Source organism: Cibotium barometz, chromosome 40 (genome assembly GCF_041138505.1).
Source record: "Cibotium barometz isolate CiBa-2024 chromosome 40, ASM4113850v1, whole genome shotgun sequence".
NCBI lineage: Eukaryota > Viridiplantae > Streptophyta > Polypodiopsida > Cyatheales > Cibotiaceae > Cibotium > Cibotium barometz.
The window spans coordinates 22,585,530-22,605,637 of NC_141085.1; the positions used below are offsets into that span (position 1 = coordinate 22,585,530).

General features: G+C 39.9%; 1 protein-coding gene across 3 annotated transcripts; it reads right to left on the bottom strand.

Moving 5' to 3' along the window:
• Positions 1-16,500: 16,500 nt before the first annotated feature.
• Positions 16,501-19,605, bottom strand: LOC147615326 (DNA-directed RNA polymerase I subunit RPA12-like). 3 transcript variants are annotated; one of them, XM_086778912.1, is made up of 7 exons: positions 19,257-19,605; positions 19,113-19,153; positions 18,363-18,461; positions 18,184-18,240; positions 17,996-18,069; positions 17,329-17,386; positions 16,501-17,221 (listed from the first exon to the last, which is right to left on the bottom strand). In XM_086778912.1, exons 1-6 carry the CDS (start codon positions 19,363-19,365, stop codon positions 17,341-17,343), a joined length of 426 nt encoding a protein of 141 aa, XP_086635038.1. In that variant the 5' UTR covers positions 19,366-19,605; the 3' UTR covers positions 16,501-17,221; positions 17,329-17,340. The 3 variants fall into 3 exon arrangements, with proteins under 3 accessions (XP_086635038.1, XP_086635037.1, XP_086635039.1); XM_086778911.1 differs by having other exon boundaries at positions 17,311-17,386; XM_086778913.1 differs by lacking the exons at positions 16,501-17,221; positions 17,329-17,386 and having other exon boundaries at positions 17,836-18,069; positions 19,257-19,603.
• Between the last annotated feature and the right edge of the window lie 503 nt (positions 19,606-20,108).

The window sequence follows — 20,108 nt, forward strand, 5'->3', positions numbered from 1 at the left end:
GCCACCAACACCACGTAAAGAAACACACGTGGGGGTCATCCTCACGAGCCACCAACACCACGTAGGTGGAGAGCACCAGCAATGAAGCACAGGTACTCTTCTGAAAAAACATATTTCCCAAAAAGTGGAAAACCTTCTTATATAAAAATTGTGAAACTATTTATAAACTAGAATGCTTTGGTACCTTTACCCTCTTGATTGCTTGCACATGTGCGTTGTCAATGTACTTTGAAAGAACGTGTGCCTTTCCTTTCACGTATAAATCTTGAAGTGCTTGAATGAAGATGGACAATGCAATCCGTGCCATTTTTGCGGCACGTCTTCTTTGTATACGTGTCTATCTCAAGTTTATATGAACAACTTCTAGAACTCCAATGAGCATGAACATCAAGCCTATGATTATATTCGACGTGAGAAATCGATGGACATCGACAGAGATCTGAGAGTACATCGCAAGGTAGATAATTCCAAATTCATTACCACATTTGAATCTGAGTTACATATCATTCATCAAGTCATAGGATTTTCGTGTTCATTTGTGTGGGTGAAGTAAAAAAAAAACCATACATAAAGTATGGCGGGGAGTTGGCATAGTCCTCCTTGAAATTCTATAAACATAGGAGAACGTGCCCTTCCCCCGTTTCCCAATTAGCACTTTCGATATCGAAAGTAGACCAAAACACCTTCAGTGTTGAAAGCGGCCATTAGTCCTATATGTATTGATTCATGATACAGAACTCATTTTCAAATGTGGTAATGAATTTGTAATTTTCTAATTTGCAAGGTACTTTTGAATCCCCATCGAACATAAGAATCGGCTTCAAGCTCATCGACTTTTACAGATGTTAGTCTAGCATTGCTTTCAAGTATGCTTTCAAATTCATGTTCATTCGAGTATTTCAAATATGCTCTACACTACACGAAGTATGCTACCCAAGCACTTACGCAAAACACGGTAATGCGTTGTCCCTGGCAGGCGAGGGGCCTGGAAGAGGTAGTCAAAGGGGTGATTAAGGGGCCGTGGAGGTCGATATATAGAGTTCCGCTCGCTTATGCATATGCCTTGTTGAGATATGGGCATGTAATTATTTGAAGGAAGCGTTATTTGAAACAACCTATTTGACAAGTTGAAAGACCCAAATGGTATCACATGTCAATAATTGACTCAAATTAACCCATCATGAGACACACATAGGGATGCAATCCTTGAGAAAGATACCACATCTAAAGAGTGAATCCTATTTTACAAGTTGAAAGACCCAAATGGTATCACATATCAATAATTACCCTCCTATGCCTTCTTACAAAAGAAAGGTTGCCTAGACTTCAAGAAATTCCTCCTCACTCATGATGTGTCGGAGAAATTCCTCCTCCTCATGATGTGTGGTAGCCTCTGTGGCCTCCTCCTCCATGTCAAAGAACACTTGAATGCTCATGTTGTGTGGCCTCTCCTCCATGCGAAGAATGCATCCATCATATCACCCATGTCATCTCCTACTTTATTCCAATCATTATCCCAATGTAGTGGGTTAGGGGGTTCTAGTGCGCCTTCATTTCGAATGTGTCATCCTCCCTTTTTATGTTTAGGTTCTTGGCCTATGCCTTTCCTAAACCGTGCTAATTAAACCAAGTAGTGAGGTTGATACATTATATCTCCACAAGGTGAAGAATCATCATTCTCTGTAAAGACTACATTAGGCATTATATGATTTTCCCTAAAGCATGTAGAACTCATGCAAATAATACCCATATAGAAAACACATACCAATCCATGCACCAAGAATCGGTTCAAAGAAAGAATGTCATATAATTGCTCGTGTGTGTTTGTAAACATATGACTTGGGTAGCCAAATCTTTGATGGTTACCTCATGATCAATTCCTTCATGTGACTATGGTGGAGATGCCATCCGCCAAGTCCAAAGCCATCGTATTTTAAACTGACATAAATACACTTCTATTGTATGTGAAATTTTGATAATTATATTGCTTTTATGTAGATTGTTGTAACAATTATATTGCTTTTGTGTAGATTGTTGTAACAATTCTCCTAGTAATCCTTGGAATTTTGATATGTCTAATAACCATCATAGTAATTGTCGCAACTAAAATTCTATTTGTAACAAAAACTTGCACACCTCTTTTAAGCCCGTTTTTCACTCTTTCCTCCAGAAATATTAAATGTGCCTTCCTCTCCACCTCTTGTCCTTTCCCCATAATTCCTTGGCCTTCAACCTAGGTTTTCTCTTCCTCACTCTCTTACATGCTTATACCTAAATCTTTTTACCATGCATGGAAAGTACTTTGTCCTTTTTTCTCATTTAGGCTTTTGTTTCTCATCAAGGTTAAAGGAGACTAATCAAGCTTCATCTTTTGTTTTGTTTTTATATGCTATACTTACAACAATGAGATAAGCACAGAAGTACTCAAGCCACCTACTCTAAGCAAGCACTCAAGGTAAGAAATCACTAAGCTCTTTTTGTTTCCTCTTGGGGGAAGCTCTCCTTCTGCTCAAAATAAGCTCTTCTTGTCTTTCATGCTTCTTTTATTCTTGGTACATAGCATTAAAAAGCTTTTATATTTTTTTCTAAAAAATAAAGTAATGTTGTTGCCCTTTTCTTTGTTCTTTTGTTTAAAAACAGGTTCTTAAGCCCTCTTGTGTTATGGTATGGCTCCATAGTATCTCATTCTCTTATACTCTTGTTCTGTTTTTATTTTTGGGTTTTTATAATTAGTCTCTCTTTGGAAATTGGATGCCTGATTCTCTCTGGGGGGAGCATTCCCTTGCCTCCATATTCACAGGTTGCGGCTTGTCCTGTTGTCATCAGATTCCTATCATCTTCCTTGAAAATAATGAGCTCTCTATGGGTGGTGGTGGTGGTGGGTGCTTCCAGCACGGCTTTAAGCTTGTTGAAGTATTCCTACTACATTACTTTGAGTTCATCTGTATGTCCTTTCCATTCTTCAATTTTTGCAACGTGGCTCATACATGACTAGGGTGGTTTGCGCATCATAAACTGCCATTTTGGCCTCCACTTGGGCCACCTTGACTTGGCCTTTGTTGGCTCTTTTCTATATGCTTTAGACCACCTCCACATGTTCCGTTATTATGTTGTCTTCTGCTTTGGCAGTTACATCAGCTAGGCTGTCTTTGGTTTCCTGCTCCTACTTGGCCACATTCACCTTGAGGTCAGCTAATTCTGTGGTTATGTTTTTATTTGTTTCTTGTAGTCCTGCCACCTCTTCTTTGAGTTTTTGCCCTTGTTGTAGTTCAACCTTCATCTTAGCAAACAACAATTCCTATTTATTTCCCTGCCCGTTTCTACTATAGGCTCATCCTAATCTCTAAATCTCACTTGGGTCCTCTACAATGTACTTAAGCAAGTAAACCAGTGCTCCTTGTGCCCATCTAGCATCCAGTGTACTTGGAAATAAAGAAGTCCTAGTGGATGTCACCACCACTGCCTCAGAAAGTTATGTATGTTGGGAGAGAGGTAAGGGAGAGATATGGGTACCTTGAATTGGGCTTTGTAATAACAAGGGGTGTCCTTGATTATCTAGAATTCTTGAGCCATCCTACCCTATGTCGCCTTCCTTTTTGGGGAGAGTAATTAAACCATCTACTATATCCCATGCATATATTCAAGAATTCAAGAGCGTCATATGAGGGCATTTGATTAGTTATAAAGGCGATCAAGGCAAGAGAAGACTGAGAAAAAAAGTAGGGAAGATGCCTCATTTATGGTCTCAACACACACGAGGTGCTACTTCCAAATGCACCATGGGTGTTGAGCAAAGTCTATGAAAAGAGATAGCTTCCTTTTGCACTCCAATTAGCCAAATGTGTTATTTAAAGGGAAAAAAATTTAAAGGAAAATCAACTAATTGGGCTTAAGTCCCATGATTAGCACAAGTTTTTATAGGTATATTCCAAAAGCTCTTCCCTGCTTCTTATTACACGCTATGCTTTATTTTTCTTGATACTCCTTGTGTACGTGCTGTCCCAACATCAATAAAGTGTTGCTTGACCGAGAAAATAGGAGAAGCTTTATATAAGTTGAATGCTTTAGTAAGGTAATAATATAAGCAATGCTTTTATCCCCACCACAAACAATAACATTTTTTATCCATGGCTTGTAGATATATTTCTTCAAAAGAGATTTAGCAGGCCTCTTTCAAGATAAAGCAAGTATTGAGTCCATTGAAGTAGTGTGCCTTTTTTAGAAACATTTCCCCTCTAATATTTTGTGCACTTGGTGAGATGAGGTAGGTATGGCTAGAATGGTTAATTCAAGATGGATGTTCTATCTAGAGAGGTTTATGAAACTCTTAAAGGATTTTTAAGGCAAAGAGCAAGGTTAGAGGGGAGTATACATGAGGTTGGTTACTTCAAGATTCATTGGTCTACATCTCAAAATTTCTTTCTCAAATGGATCCTTCAATGCCTCGACCATGGAGTAGTGGGAACATTGGAATGAGAACACAAAACCTTACTACTACAAGCAAATGAAAAAGGTGTAAGATCACAAGAAGTAAAGGTTTTCAAATATTGTCTTCATAATTTGAGCAAAATGCAAAAACTGGATAAATACAAGCACAAAAAAGTAGAAAGAGGTGAAAAACCCATAGAGACTTTCAGAGAAGACACATAAACCAAGCATTTCCAATCAACCTTTGTCTTCTACCAAAGGATATGACAGTGGAATGGTTAACGAATGCTCTCACATATACAAAGTTCATTATAACAAAAAGGGAGTGGGAGTACTCAAGGGTTGTGATTTTCAATACCCTTGCATAACGCGTACACATATATATATATATATATATATACATCTTTTCCTCAACTTGTATATATATATATATATATATAGAGAGAGAGAGAGAGAGAGAGAGAGAGATGCATGCATGAATCTTTTCCTCAACTTGTATAAATAAGAATGCATAAATAGAAGTTATTTTACTCTTTTTATTTTCACACTATACACAATACTTCTCAATGTGGTCACAAGGGCACCATTCATGTGGAGTGTATAGATAAATGCAAATACACTTTTTAGAAATTGTATAAACAAGAATGTATCTTTTTCTCAACTTGTATACATAAGAATGCATATTCTTTTACTTGTGTTTTATTTTCACATTGTGCACCATACTCCTCAATGTGGTCACAAGGCTGATAATTTCATGTGGAGGGTATAGATAAATGCATATACACTTTTTATTAATAAGGAGTCATGGCATCTTTTATATAAGATTCAAGAGAGTTAGCACTAGAGATCCCAATATTGTGATGTATCAATTGGAATATACATGGAAAGATACAAGATATCATTGAGATGAATGTCATAGAGAGGTATTTTTATTTAATGTCAAGTGGTTTGAGATACAATGTAGAACACAGGGGATATTTTTTGGCCGAGCAGTTTCTAAATTTTTTGAGATACAATGTAGAACACAGGGGATATTTTTTGGCCAAGCAGTTTCTAAATTTGGCAAGCAATTTTCTAAAATCCCAATGTCTCATTCTCTTTCTAGGTCCCCTTTTCCCTCTACTGCTCTCTACCTCACTCAATAATCTTTCTCTGCCTCTCCCTACCTCACTCTACCCCTCCACCTCCCTCTCTCTATCTCTCTCTCCCTACGTTTCTATCTCCCCCTCTCCCTACCTCTCTCTACCCCTCCCTCCTCTTTCCACACACTTCTTTCTACCTCCTTCTATCCCCCTCTCTCTATCACCACTTCCTACCTCTCTCCACCTCTCTCTACCTCTACCTCCCTCTCTCTACCACAAACACACACGCACGCACATTACAATTCAAGTAAGTAATCAAATCGTCCCATTTTTTCAAATTATTATGGTCCTCGTTTTGATTAGCTAATTATATTTGTACCAAATGTATACTAATATAATACACATGAAAGCTCTCTCTCTCTCTCTCTCTCTCTCTCTCTCTCTCTCTCTCTCTCTCTCTCTCTCTCTCTCTCTCTCTCTCTCTCTCTCTCTCTCTCTGTAGAACACTAAACAATAACCAAAGATTTAAAAAAATCAAAATAACATAGTAAATTTCTAAATAAAATATATCACCATTTTTCTACAGTAAGAAAAGATTAAAAAACATCTTTTAAGTTAAAATAGTTGATTGAAAAGCCATGATACATCAATACACTCAATTGCCTCAAGGTCTCGTGGCCTCTAAGGTGGATCCATGCATGTAAAATGGTGATATTACACATGGGCGAATGGAGGATGCTTGTGTAAAACATCTTTTAAGTTAAAATAGTTGATTGAAAAGCCATGATACATCAATACACTCAATTGCCTCAAGGTCTCGTGGCCTCTTTAGAAGGTGGATCCATGCATGTAAAATGGTGATATTACACATGGGCGAATGGAGGATGCTTGTGTATGGCTCCCCCACAAGGTATATTGGAATTGGAGCCAAAATGGATGGGACGAATGCGGATGACTCATAGGGCATATTATAACCGGAATGGAGGATGCACGTGGATGACTCTCATAGGGTATATTGGAGCCTGAATAGAGGATGCCTGTGGATGACTTAACATTTATTGGAGCCCAAGCATGTATGAATGGTGGAGCAATAAGGCCCAATGCTTGTGGTGGAGTTGGATGTATGCTTTTTAAAGTTTCAACTAGTATCGCATAACTTTTGTGGCAAGGTAGCAAGTAACAATATTGATAACATTATCAAAATATTTTATGTTATCAATAATATTTTTGAAGAAACTTTGAATGTGTGAATATATATAATTATACCTTTTAAAAAAATGTGCGTGCGTGCGTGCGTGCGTGTATGCGTGTGTGCACGCGTGTGTCTTCATGCATTAGATAGAGGAATAAGCTAAGCGAAGCTTATGGTGGGTGAATCAAAAGGCAAAAACTTCATGATGACAATATATGCATGATTATGTAAACTAAAGCAAGATTAGTGAAGCATAATATAGCCCAATGAGGAATAATAACACATGCCTTTGCTTCATTAGAATGGCCTCTTATATAGACATGTACAAGATACAAGGAGCCAGGAAAGTTGACCCTTAATCATCTCCTTAATTCCCTCTTCTATCCCTACTATTCTCTCTCCTTGATTCTAGCTCCATAGATTTAAGGAGGGTTGATTGGCATTTACCACCAAGTTACATTTGTAGAGATTTCCTTGTAAATCTCTCTACTTCTATTAAATCTTTTACATAAATGTTTAACCTTAGAAAAATGGCATTAAAAGTTATTTTCCTCAAATCCCTTGTCCCCAAATACATTAATTTGTCCAATAATCCCTCCCTCAAATTGATGACCTCAACCTTAGATCTAATCTAGTTGCATTGGCAACATACTCATTTGGACCCTCTAGCTCCAACATGATCTCACTCCAAATCTAGTCTACTGGTTTACAAAATGAGAGGATTCAATTGACATTTATGACAATCATGAGTTAGGATGCACATGAGCAAAATCTAAAAATCACATTCATTATTATCAACAAGGTTGGCCTCAGTAGCTTCTTGATGTTCTTTTCTTCTCCTTCATTTCCTTCTGCAAGGTTGGCAGAAATCCTTTTCTTTGTGAAGCAATCCTTCTTATAATGACCAAGTTTGCCACAAAAGTGACAATGTTATCTTTGGTCTTGAAGGTATATCTTGATTATCATGGGAGTGATATTTTAGGATATAATTTTTGGTATTTTATAACCCAATTTTTGTAAAAGAAAGCCTATAGAGCAAGCTCGAGGCAGAAATAGCCTTGTAACCTATTTTTAGTAATAATAGAACTATAAATACTCAAGCGAGGATGCTTTTGGCACACGCTTGAGGGGGTAGTTGTACCCAATCTTGTGTTTTTCTCTTTTACGCTTGTTCTTCTGTTCAACACGCTTCTTGAGGTCTGTAGATTTTCTTCACATTGGTATCAGATCTAGGATATGCTCCGTTAAAAAAAGTGTGTGTGTGTGTGTGTGTAGGGTAACCACCATCCCGAAGAACTAAGCACGTCAGAGCAGGAAGCTCGAGACATGCCACACAGCGCTAAACCGCATCAAAGAACACTGCCAAGGCCTTTAAGGCCCATTAGCAAGATTGACCAGAGAGTACACTTTTTTGCTTGTTCTTCTATTTGTCACGCTTCTCGAGGTCTGTAGATTTACGTCCACATTGGTGTATCAGAGCCAAGATATGCTCCGTTAAAAGATATGTGTAGGCCAACCACCACCCTAGGTATGCTCCATTAAAAGGTGTGTGTAGGCCAACCATCGGCCCAAAGAAATGAGCAGGTGTGTGTGTGAGAAGAATGAGAGCATACGCCAACCGAGAAGCTTGACTAGTACATAGGCACGCCACACAGCGCGACCGTGTCAAAGAACATAGGCCAAGGCAAAGGCCCATTGCGTGAGGAGAACAAGAGCGTATGCCAATCGAGAAGCATGGCTAGTGCACACGCACAGTGTCTTTAGATGAGACAAATATAAAGACATCTTTTATTCTTTATACCCTTTTTCCTGACCCTTCCAAACACCATATGGGATAGAATAAAAGTTGCATGGTAATGAATGGTGAGCCACAAGAGGAGGAGAAGAAGAGGAGGAGGAGGAGGAGAGCAAAGAAGAAGGAGAAGAAGAAAAAGAAGAAGAAGAAGAGGGAGAAGAAGAAAGAAGATGAGGAGAGAGAAAAAGGAGAAGAAGAAGAGGAGGAGAGAGAAGAAGAGGAGGAGAGAGAAGAAGAAAAAGAAAAAGAGGAGGAGAAGGAAAAGAGGAAAAAGAAGAAGAGAAAGAAGAGGGAGAAGAAGAAAGAATAAGTAGAGCGATTATTGTCATATGATATCTTTAGCAAATCGTTTGGATTTAATGACTTTAGATGTGCCATTAGTTATGTAGGGATTTACAATTGGGATAAATTTTAGATTGTGCACCCAACGTTATTCTAGGCTGTGTGATTATTTCACTTAAGCAATTTATGTTGTAATCATGAAGACAATAGTCTTGAGGTTGTGCACGAGGGTAGTCATGTTGTTATGTGTGGCATAAGCATGATGTGCATGTTATACTAATGATTTCTACCATGGAGCCATGTTAAGCTTCCGATAATATCAGCTCGACTTACGTGCGATAAGTCCTCATCTTTATCGAATGACTACATTTCCAATTATTTACGAATTGTTTTAAATTCTCTATTTTTCTTAACTTTCTCATTTTTTAGCCAACAATACATCAATGTAAGACTTTCTTCCTTTTGTCAATTTTTATTAAATATTTTTTATTTAAGTTTATTTTTGTAGCAGCTTTTAAAAAGTTTCAAATACACATGTGATCTATTTTTCATCACTTGGTTTATATTAAGCTAACAAATTTTGTATAGATTTATACATGTTTTTTTAGTTTTAATTTATTTTGCTAGAACCTTAGAAAAACAAAATTTATATTCCAAATTCGCAATTCATGAATGAATTTGAACCAACTTATTAACATCTTGATCTTAGTGTTGTAATTTATTTTGTAGAAACAACGTGAATTTTTGATTTATACCATTGGATTCAGGTGTTACTCAATGAACTCTATGTCTGTCCAAGGAATTCCATGTCCATGAGAACGTCTAAGCCATGCCTGATTAGCCTCTGAGCCATGTTCGGACCTCTGAGTTTACTTCGCAAACCATGCTAATTTTCGCTTGAACCAAGGTTAACTGTGTTAACCAATAATGTACACTGGTATAATTTCGTCAGGATGATTAACTGCATGTTAATCGACTGTGTGCACTGACATATTTTAGTTTGAACCAAGATTAACTGTGTTAATCAACTGAGTGCAATGATATAATTTCATTCGGATTAACTGTGGTAATTAGCTGTGTGCACTGACAAGAGGGAATGTTAGTCATAACCTCTTTGATCAAATGGGGAGGCCTATGTGATCATTGCTTACACATGGGAACAATTAATGTGTTTAATCACTAGAACCAAACCTTTCTCTAAATCTCAAAATAGACAACCGAAGTGATTCTTGATCTTCTACTATGCTAAGCATTTGTGCACTGATATTTACAACCAGGGACCCAATTTTTATGAAAGAAAGCTTGTAGAGAAAGCTCGAGCAAAAATAGCCGTGTAACCTATTTTTGGTAATAATATAACTATAAATACTCAAGCGGGGATGCTTTTGGCACACGCTTGAGAGGGCAATTGTACCCAATCTAGTGTTTTTCTCTTTCACGCTTCTTTTTATGTTTGACACGCTTCTCGAGGTCTACAGATATTCGTCGCATTGATAAAGATCCTTTGAATGTCTTCTTTGTAAAGTAGGCTTCATCCTGGATGTAGTCACCTCGTCTTTGCTTGTTTTTGATCTTGTTCTTCTTCTCCAATCGGGATGCCTCAATTTCCACAAGCTTAGGAGATGGAATGTTGATGAGAGTAGTAACCAGACTAGCATAGTCCTCTTATGGAAGACTCTTGAGTAACACTACAATGTTGACATCTTCTTCTATAACCACTTTAATTCGTGCAAGTTGTGTAGTTAGACTTTTCATGTAGTTTAGATGAGCAAGAAAAGAGTCTCCATGATTCATTTAGAGTTTAAAGAACTCAATTAGCAAACAAATTTTAGAGCTCTTGGCTTGGGCACCAAAGAGTGGCTAGTTCCTCCCATGCCTCACAAGATGTGTCCCCCATTAATGTGGTGAATATAATGATCACTTAATCCCAAGGCTATGTTAGCTAAGGCTTTTTCATCTCTAGCTCCCCAAAGTGTCTCACCCTCCCTTGTATTAGGCTTCTCCTTTCCATTGGCTATGTTCCATAAAGCCTTTTTCATGAGAATGAACTTTATCTTGGTTTGCCATGTCTGGAAAATGTGCCCCTCTCTAGCTACCCAAAGTGCCTCACCTTCCCTTGTATTAGGCTTCTCCTTTCCATTGGCTATGTTCCATAAATCCTTTTTCATGAGAATGAACTTTATCTTGGTTTGCAATGTCTGGAAAATGTGCCCCTCAAACTTATACACTTTCATTGTAGCCATGATAATAATGCGATAAGGTCTTACTTTTTGAAAGGCAATGTTTAATCCCTTTACAATGAAAAAGCAATGGCTAAATCAAAGGGCTTTTGCGAAAAAAAATCATATAACATGATGAAGCAAGTCCCCAATGTTAGCTTTGAGTAGTCAATTACTAGAATTAGTGATGTTAATCACTAAATAATCAAGGATTACTAAAAAGTTATAAATTTGGGAAAAAAATACAATGTCAAGATTAAAGAGACAAAATTGATGAAACAAACTACATACACCTCTTCCCTTGACCCACAAGGTTGACTCCTTGCATCCTATTTTGAAGAGGATATGCAAAAAAACATTGTTTTCTAAAAAATAATAGTAGTCTAATGCACGTGCTGATTTGACGCAACCTAAGGTGATGGAGAGGGTCGCCCTAGAGTGAAGAAGCTTCCCCTAAAAGTGCTTGAGCTATGATTTCCAATGAAGTGAGAATTGAGGTCTTCCTCAAAAGGGAGCACTATAGAACACTCACTAATTATGATTGGTGAGATAATTAATGTGTTGTAGGATAATATTAAGTTAATAGAGGATCACGGCTTTGTTGGTGCAAGTTCTCCCTGAGAAGGGTAGAAGCTATTATCAAGCAAGTTTTGCCCTTATTCTTGAAAAGCCCCAATTTCTTGTGGCTTATGGAGCTTTAATCTGCTGATTATTTCCATATCTGAAAAAAACACTACAATAGCCTCAATTTTGCAATAAGATAAAGGAGCAATAATAAAAAAATTATCATATGTTACAAGCCCAAATAATTTGACGTAGCATACTGATGTTGGGACATGATTGACATGGATGAGATAGTATTTGTTGGAACACGCCAGCCTTTAACACAGCAATGTGAAGTTGTGGAATTCAATCGGTACAGCAATAGTGATATGAAATGCTGGCGTGGATACACCACAGAAGAAGATGCCCTTAGGAGCATTGCGAAAGAGAACTACAGGGGCAGCAACAAATGGAGACAGAGTGCAAGAAACTGCTAGCGAAGAAGATCGCTAGGCTCAAGGAAGATGGCTAGGCTCTAAACAACAACCGCCCTGCTCCACAGTGAGCAGCAACAAGGTGAAGAGATATGTGCACGTGCATTAGGTGCTCACGGAAAATTCCAATGCATGTAAAATTGGCAACTAGTGTGTGGACGCACGCGTGCGCATGTGTGGTGTGTGTGTGTGTGTGTGTGTGTGTGTGAGAGAGAGAGAGAGAGACCCTGCTTATTTGCCTATTTTAAAGCCAGGGATACTTCATTTTCTACCTCTTCACAAACAATGCAATTGCATATTCAGGCCTTCATACTCAACACTTTGAACAAAATCTAGAAGCCAACTACCAAAAATATCTTAAGAGATCCATCACTTAGCAAGCCACAAGAACAAACAGGATATGGTAGCATCACCCACCATTCCACCAACATTAGCTAAGGCAGACATTCATCTATATCACACTCCCTATCAGCCTGATATACAACGGGGTCATAGTCATCATGGGGTGAGAATAAAAGGTCTTGCCTAAAAAAGATATCAACCGAGAGAGAGAGAGAGAGTTCCATTTGGTCACCATTGATGAACAAATCCACACTCATCAGAATTTGCAAGTTTGGTGACACCACCTGAGAGATGTGGTGGTTCTGGCATTTGCTTTCTGAAGGGTAACTAAGGAGAAGTATCAATGCTCTTTATACACTCCCTCTCTCCCCTTCATCTCTTGCCAAATCCATAGCAGTAACCTATTTACCCAAGCAAGCAAAATAGATGTGGCTGGTAGATCAAACATCATGCAGGAGAGTAAGGTCTCTGACAATGGTGATATCCTTAGCTGAAAAGAAGCTTCGAGAAATCCCTCATTTGTTCCTCGTTTACAAAAAGTAAAGCAGATCACTTTAACTTTACACAAACCATTCAATATCAGCAAAATTGGCAAACTATTAGGGTGTCAAGTGCTGCAAAACTAGGAGCAGTCCAGCTGACAAAGCACAATAGGAGGCAGATGTCCAGAAATGCGTTCAAACAAAGAACATTGAAAGTAAACATCCATAAATGCTCAGCAAAATGCAAATAGCACAGCTGTAAATAGCATTGGACTGGGAAAGCAGAGGTGGCGGGCTCAATTCGCCTACACACATTTTGGGAAACATGTCTGGCTCGAGGGCCACCTGACGAACCCATGACAAAGATGATTAAGGAGGAAGTGATATGACATGTCCTGCTGGAGTCTGATGAACTGGTGTCTCTGCTGCCCCTGATTCAGCTGTGCAAAAGTTTGGTGCACACTTGTGAACCCACACTTACGTGTACCACAAATGACGAGGACACAGAATGAGAGAAGGAAAGCACCGGATCATGTTATTTTGCCGAGACATACTGAGTTCTGAGAGTGGAGAGGGCAACATACTAAAGAAGCCAGCAACTTCTATCAGTCCACCCACCAAAAGGCATGACACGTGATATCTTCTCATCATATTTGGCATGCAAAACCCCAAAACTCAAGCCATGCCCATGCACAGAGGCAGTTCAATACCACAGATCCCGGACATTAGGTCCAAGATTCTTAAGGAGTGTCACGACGCCCCTTCTACTGGACACCATGGGGTACACAGGACGCTATCGTTAGTGAAACACACTTTTTATTGGCCAAAGATGAAAGGGTATGTAGAAGATCATGTTCTCAAGTGTCAAGTTTGTCAAGCAAATAAAGCTGAACGCTTTAGACAGGCTGGGTTGGGGCATCCTTTGCAAATCCCAGGTAATAAATGGGAAAGTATTTCCATGGATTTTATTACCGGATTACGAAGAACACATCAAGGCCACGATTCTATTTAGGTTGTGGTAGATCGCTTGACAAAAATGGCTAGATTTTTACCAACCCGGAAGACTATTACAGCTACGCAATCAGCACGACAGTTTATCCAGCAATTGTTTAGACTGTACGGGTTACCGCAGGACATAGTCAGTGATAGGGACTGTAAGTTTGCGAGTGATTTTTGGAAACTTGTTTTGAGAAGTTGGAAACAACTTTGAATTTGAGTTCCTCAGATCATCCTCAATCTGATGGCCAGACTGAAAGAGTGAATCAAATTTTGGAGGATACGCTTCGAGCATATGTATCCAAAAGGCAGAATTCATGGGAGAATTATCTTCCTATGTTAGAATTTGCATATAACAGTACATGTTTCAGTCCTTTCATGCTTATGTATGGTTTTCAACCTAGATCACCTGTTACAGTGGGATTCTCATGACTTCAGCATGATGCAGCACGTAATTTTTTGCAAGATATGCAAGAAATGTTATAAGTTGCGAAGGAATCTATTAGAAGTACTCAAGACCGAGACAGATTTTATTCTAATAGACATCGTTCACCCAGAGAGTTCTCTGAAGGAACAATGGTGTATTTGTGAGTTCCGAAAGATTCCGAGACTTTACGGACAAGTCAATCTCTGACATTATCCCCTAGATACTGTGGACCATTTCATATTACACGAAGGATTGGTTCAGTTGCATATGAACTGGATTTGCCTTCTCATGTGAAAGTTCATCCGGTATTTCACGTCAGTAGACTTAAGGAAGTACTGGGTGTAACAGACCAGTTAGTTACTTCTCAAGAAATCATACATGTCGAGGACATGACATTTGTTCCACACAAACCTGAAAAGATTCTTGGATTTCGTGAAAGAAGATTGCGTAATACGCTTATCACGGAATACAAGATCAAGTGGAACGATCGTGTTGAAGAGGACGCTACATGGGAGACATTAACTACTCTTCAGAGAGATTACCCTGGCTTTTTAGTGAGCTTAGGAGTGAGCTCTTAGAGGAAGGGGAGTATGTCATGTGCACAGTGTGTATTACCATGTGCCACACGCACACAAGACTAGCTTCGAGGTTTGGGGAAGCTTGGAGCTAGGCAGGCTGATTGGCGAGCTGAGTTAGGGATAGACTAACGAGCGGGCACCCCAAGTATGGACAAACGGGCACCCAAGTGTGGACGCCCGATGACCGGCCAAGAGCCTATAAAAGGGTGGCCAAGGTTAGTCATTAGTCATATAGAGTCTCGCGTGATTTGTGAGAGCTCTATGGTCAAGAGCCTAGATCTAGTGCAAACGTGCACCTGCTTCATACAACCAAGGCCGGCAGCAGTCTTGAGGCCCGCGAGGGTAGCTTCGTGGCGGTATGGGACGTCACGAGGTAGAGATTGGTCGGTACGTCCATCTAGTTAGCTCAGCTCGTGGCTCAGTGGGGACAGCCAAGTCTGTGGGCTTGCCCACGACTGTCGAGGTTGGGAGGTGAGTCAAGCCTGCACCCCCTTCTTGTTTGTTTGTTTTGTTTGCAGGTTTCGAGTCCTGTACCAAGAGCGTTTCATGAGGAGATCCTTGGGGATTTGACACTAGCACACGACAACAAAAACACCTCAGACAGACTGAAGAACTCTTGAGTATTTACAGACTTGCAATCTTCCCCATCCATGGCCCCACCCATCAGTATTTCCAGGAAAGTGTGTAAACATCCTCAGCAGATCACCTAATCCAGTGCTTCCAGATTGCACAGATCTACCCTGTCTCAATAGAACCAAGAGAGGATAGTGCATGTACTCAGATGTAAGCCATTGACATGAATGGGCTACTAGGGCATGTTAGTAAAATAAACGGCACCCTTTGGAGGCCTCTGTAGGAGAGATGGATGGTGAAAGGATAATTAGGACTTAAAGTTGGCAAGCAGTGAGGGGAGTTCTAGGCAAGTGGCATGCTACTTCATGAAAGTCGGGTCACCCATGAAACAAAAAAGGCTGTTTTGAAGAGCCAATTGAGGGTCTACAGAAACCCAAGGCCAGTCTTGCTTAAAATGCCTCTCCTTCCCCCCATACCCATCTCTGCAGTTCAGCTTTGAAATCCACTGACATTTGTTTCCTCTTCTACAGGCTGTGAATCACAATTCTGCCCAGCACCTTACTACAGCGAAATGAATGTGGTTTCCGACTCCTAATGGCCAAAGGCCCCAGAGGATTTGGTTTACTAAATAGGAGTCAAAGGGTTTTCACTGTAAACCACTGAGAACAACCCTTGCACACAGTTAACAGTTTTCGCTTGTAACCAGCCTTACAAGGTGCCCAAAACTAAGACTAGAACTCAGCAACCAACTGCCAATCTCCAAAATTTCCAAGTTGCTGCAGAATTTGGGGTTCCAGTATAGTGATCACAGTCGCTCCCTGGAACAAGTAAGCATTCCTTTTTTTTTTCTTTTTTTTCTTTTTTTTGGGGGGGGGGGGGGGCTTTCCCAAGGAAGACTTTTCTCTTGTATGAACAGCAGACGTCTGCCATTGACCCACGATGTCACATAAGTCACGCAGCGGAAGAGTTAATTATAGATTACCGCTAAGCACATGAGAGATTAACAGCAAGACACAACAGAGAAGGAGAGATAGACCTAATCTTCAGTATATTGCCAAAACATGCTATATTTATAATGATGATCTTGGAGCTTAGATTTTGCTTATGGACACCTATCTACAGATGCATACAAAAGGTTACTGGCTGTCCTCCAAGTGTGATGCCCTAACACACAAGAACAGCTCAGCCTTGCTAATTCACAGCTTCTCTGGTAATCCAGATGCCTTGGTTGCTGCTGCTCTTGGTCTTGGCTCTTCAATCTCTCTCTCTGAATGTTTAAGAATGACCCTTGACTTGCCTTTATATAGGAATTGATAGCAAGTCGGGTTCAGGTCGCTTAGGGCTTTTAAGACCCCAAAAAGTCATCATGTCTTTTCTTGTGTTCATATTGTGCCCAAGTCCTGGGCACCTCCAGGCACCTTACTAGGCTGCCAAGCTGGTATGTGACACATGACCACTAGTGCAAATTGGATGCCTGGTTTGGGCTTCTTTCAAAAGCCCAAACAGCCCTCTAACTCATTGACTGCTCTTCCATGTCTATGGCTTTTTTGCTTGCCCCTAAGCTTCCCTGGTCCATCTCATAGCAGAGTGAAGTCCTAACCTAACTTGCACGTCCCTCTTGGTCTCTCACCAACATGTCTCTACAAAGTAGGGCTTAAAAGTTCACAATGGACATGTACCCCTTTGATAAACCCTATTCCTACAATGCATGAATTCTTGTATTTGTGGCTGATGTCTCCGGCATCCATTCTTGCGTACCTTGAAATGGTGGGGGAGGGACAATCATCCCTGAAACACACGTGAATCTTGAACACCTTCAGACCTTCAATCTAGTGCAAGCACTAAAACCCTTCTGAAGTCAATGGAAAAACAGAAACCTCTGAGGTGGTCAGAACCTCTCAATCTTCTCAGGTTTGTGCAATAATCTCCAACCAAGGATGATAGTCGATCTGCCTAAAAACCGGAAAGAAACAGAAACAGAAACAGAAAAGGAAACAGTTTTGCCATGCATTCCTCTTCCTAACATAAAAGAGGCAATTAAGTCCATGCTACTCTAATCAAAAGGTAACTTATTAAAACCTCTTCAAGCAATCACCCACAACAGCCCTTGAACAGTAGTGCACAAAAGCTGCCTCAAAAAGCCCTCAAGATGTGGCAGAACTCAGCAACTCTTGCAGCTTGAGCTCCAGTGCTCTATCCTGCCCCTTAACTAGGATACATGGTGAAGATTAGCTTGCACAGAGCACTGAAGATTTCTAAGCTGTAACTCCTTCAACAAAGCAAAGTTCTTTGGATCACATGAACACACTACATACATGCATTCATTTGTCCGTGTACATACAATTGCACACACAAATACAAATATTCACTATGAAGCAATCTTGAGACGTGCACTCTTGAGCTCATTGTTGACACATGTTACATTGCAAAAGCCCAATGAACATAAAACGTATAATAGCAATCCTCATAAGAAGCTGCATGCGCTCACACATGATTTGACCATATAATGCAATACTACTTGGACGGCATTTATATATATATTTTAAAAAAACCAGAAATCACATGTTCTGCGCAAACTTGTAGTGGCAATTTGGGCATTCATAAAAAACCGTCTGCCCTTCGTCTGCCGACCGTAGCTGCAAGAAACAGAGGGGGAAATAATTGAGCGTCAGAAAAGTACATGTGAACAAAATGACAAGGCCGCCTATGTAAACAACTATTGTGACCGAAGGATCACCCTGGCCCCTCACCTGTCTAGTGTAGTACTCAAGTTGTGGGTTGTGGCACTTCGGACACTCGTCATTGACCTTTGAGCACAACAGAGGGGCCATGTATGTAAGCAAACATCAACATCCAAATTGATTATGTAAAAGTAAATGTGTATTCAATCAAAGGTTGGGATTTGGAAGAAAAAACACACAAATATTACCACAGCACGCTGTGGAGCTTCTTCCGAGTCTTCTTCTGTGATCTTGTTCTGACTGGATGGCTTTACAAGAGGCTCAATACCAAGCCGTCTTACTAGATCCTAGGTGTTTAAAGCAACAAGAAAATTGGTGATGTGCCATCAAGACATAACAACTGGTACACAACTTGACAAGCATCATCTTCTAGATTCAAAGAAGACATTGAGTCTACAATCACTTGCATGTCCATATGTGTGCATATACATATGTTTGAATGTGTACATACATGTATACATGGTATCACACACGTAAGTGTTTGTATATGTATATATGCATACACTTATGTGCAGATGTATGAAATACATAAGAATATATATCTATATACATGTTTGGTAATGGTAATGGTGACGGTAATGGTGATGTATGTATGGATATACAACAGAACATGGATTCAATCTCTCTTATAGATATGTGTCTTATCTGTACAGGGTATACATAACATGTACATACACCCCTGTGAGGATTTGATTCCCGCCCTTAAATGAGGCGAGCCCTTCGTGGTTGTATCTAGCCCTTTGTGGCTGTTTTTTCATTAACTAATAGAAGGATCTTTTTCCCAAAAAAAAAAACATGTACATACACATGAACATGCTTCCATACATACATCATGCATGCATATGCACTCATTCATGCACGTATACAAACATGCTTGCAGGCAAACCAACATACATACAAATGCATATGTAGTGTTGAAGGAAGACAGGATGGCATACCTCGGAGGTAGTCCTATACCAAAACTGTTTGTTCTGAATGCCTGGCAAAACACACACACACACACACATACACGACCTTTTGTGTCAACATGGACGTGCGTAACACAAAACGGGAAAAGTTTAAAGAGAAGGGGGAACGTAGACCTTTGGTGTCCTTTTGGGATCGGCAGAGAGGGCAGGTTGCAGCTGTCTCGGATTCGAAGGAGAGAAGCGTACCGCATAGACTGCAGAAGAGGGCACCGTAGCTGTCCATGAAAATGGCTGAGTGGCCTCGTTTTCAGACCTGGCCTCCCCGACACCGTGACAGACCCTACGCGACCATGGTTACATAGACTTTGAATGTGAATCGAGAGAGCCCGAGGAGAGGGAGAGAGAGAGAGAGGGAGTGCGTGTGTGTGTGTGAGAGAGAGAGAGAGAGTGTAGTGTGTGTGTGTGAGAGAGAGAGAGAGAGCGTGTGTGTGTGTGTGTGTGTGTGTGAGAGAGAGAGAGAGAGAGAGAGAGTGGCCAATCTGATTATTATTTTTTAACTCATTTCGCAACCTTACAAAACCTTATCAAGTCTTTAATTGTAACCTTTAAGCAACATAAAGCATTTGCTTACATACGAAAATACATTTTGCCAACTTCATTTGTGTTCCAACCCACCAACGGATCTCTCTATCGCACATTTTTCCCGGCATGAGAATTTTCTACAATGTTTTTATTCTTGATAAGAATTTCTATATATGGGACTCTTCAGTTGGCTCTAGAAGGGCATTTGAGATCTTTCTGCTCGAGTTTAGAGAACTTATTATTAGTTCTATGATCTCCCAGATAGATATGTTTGTATGTTCTTGTTACAAGCACTTCCTCGTGATTTATCAGAATGAAGTGCGGAGAAACACAATCAGGACTTATGGGATTATGTGTTAATTGGAACATGTGTTGGACCACTATGAGATACTTTGGAAGACATGTGAACACCTTTTATGGTTTTATATTTAAGTACAAATATTT

Bases quoted from the DNA above. Each gene is read 5' to 3' on its own strand.
- LOC147615326 (XM_086778912.1), bottom strand. From the start codon at position 19,365: ATGGACAGCTACGGTGCCCTCTTCTGCAGTCTATGCGGTACGCTTCTC. The intron at 19,154-19,256 runs GTCTACGTTCCC...GTGTTTTGCCAG, and splicing joins ATCCCAAAAGGACACCAAAG to GCATTCAGAACAAACAGTTT. The intron at 18,462-19,112 runs GTATGCCATCCT...TTAAACACCTAG, and splicing joins GGTATAGGACTACCTCCGAG to GATCTAGTAAGACGGCTTGG.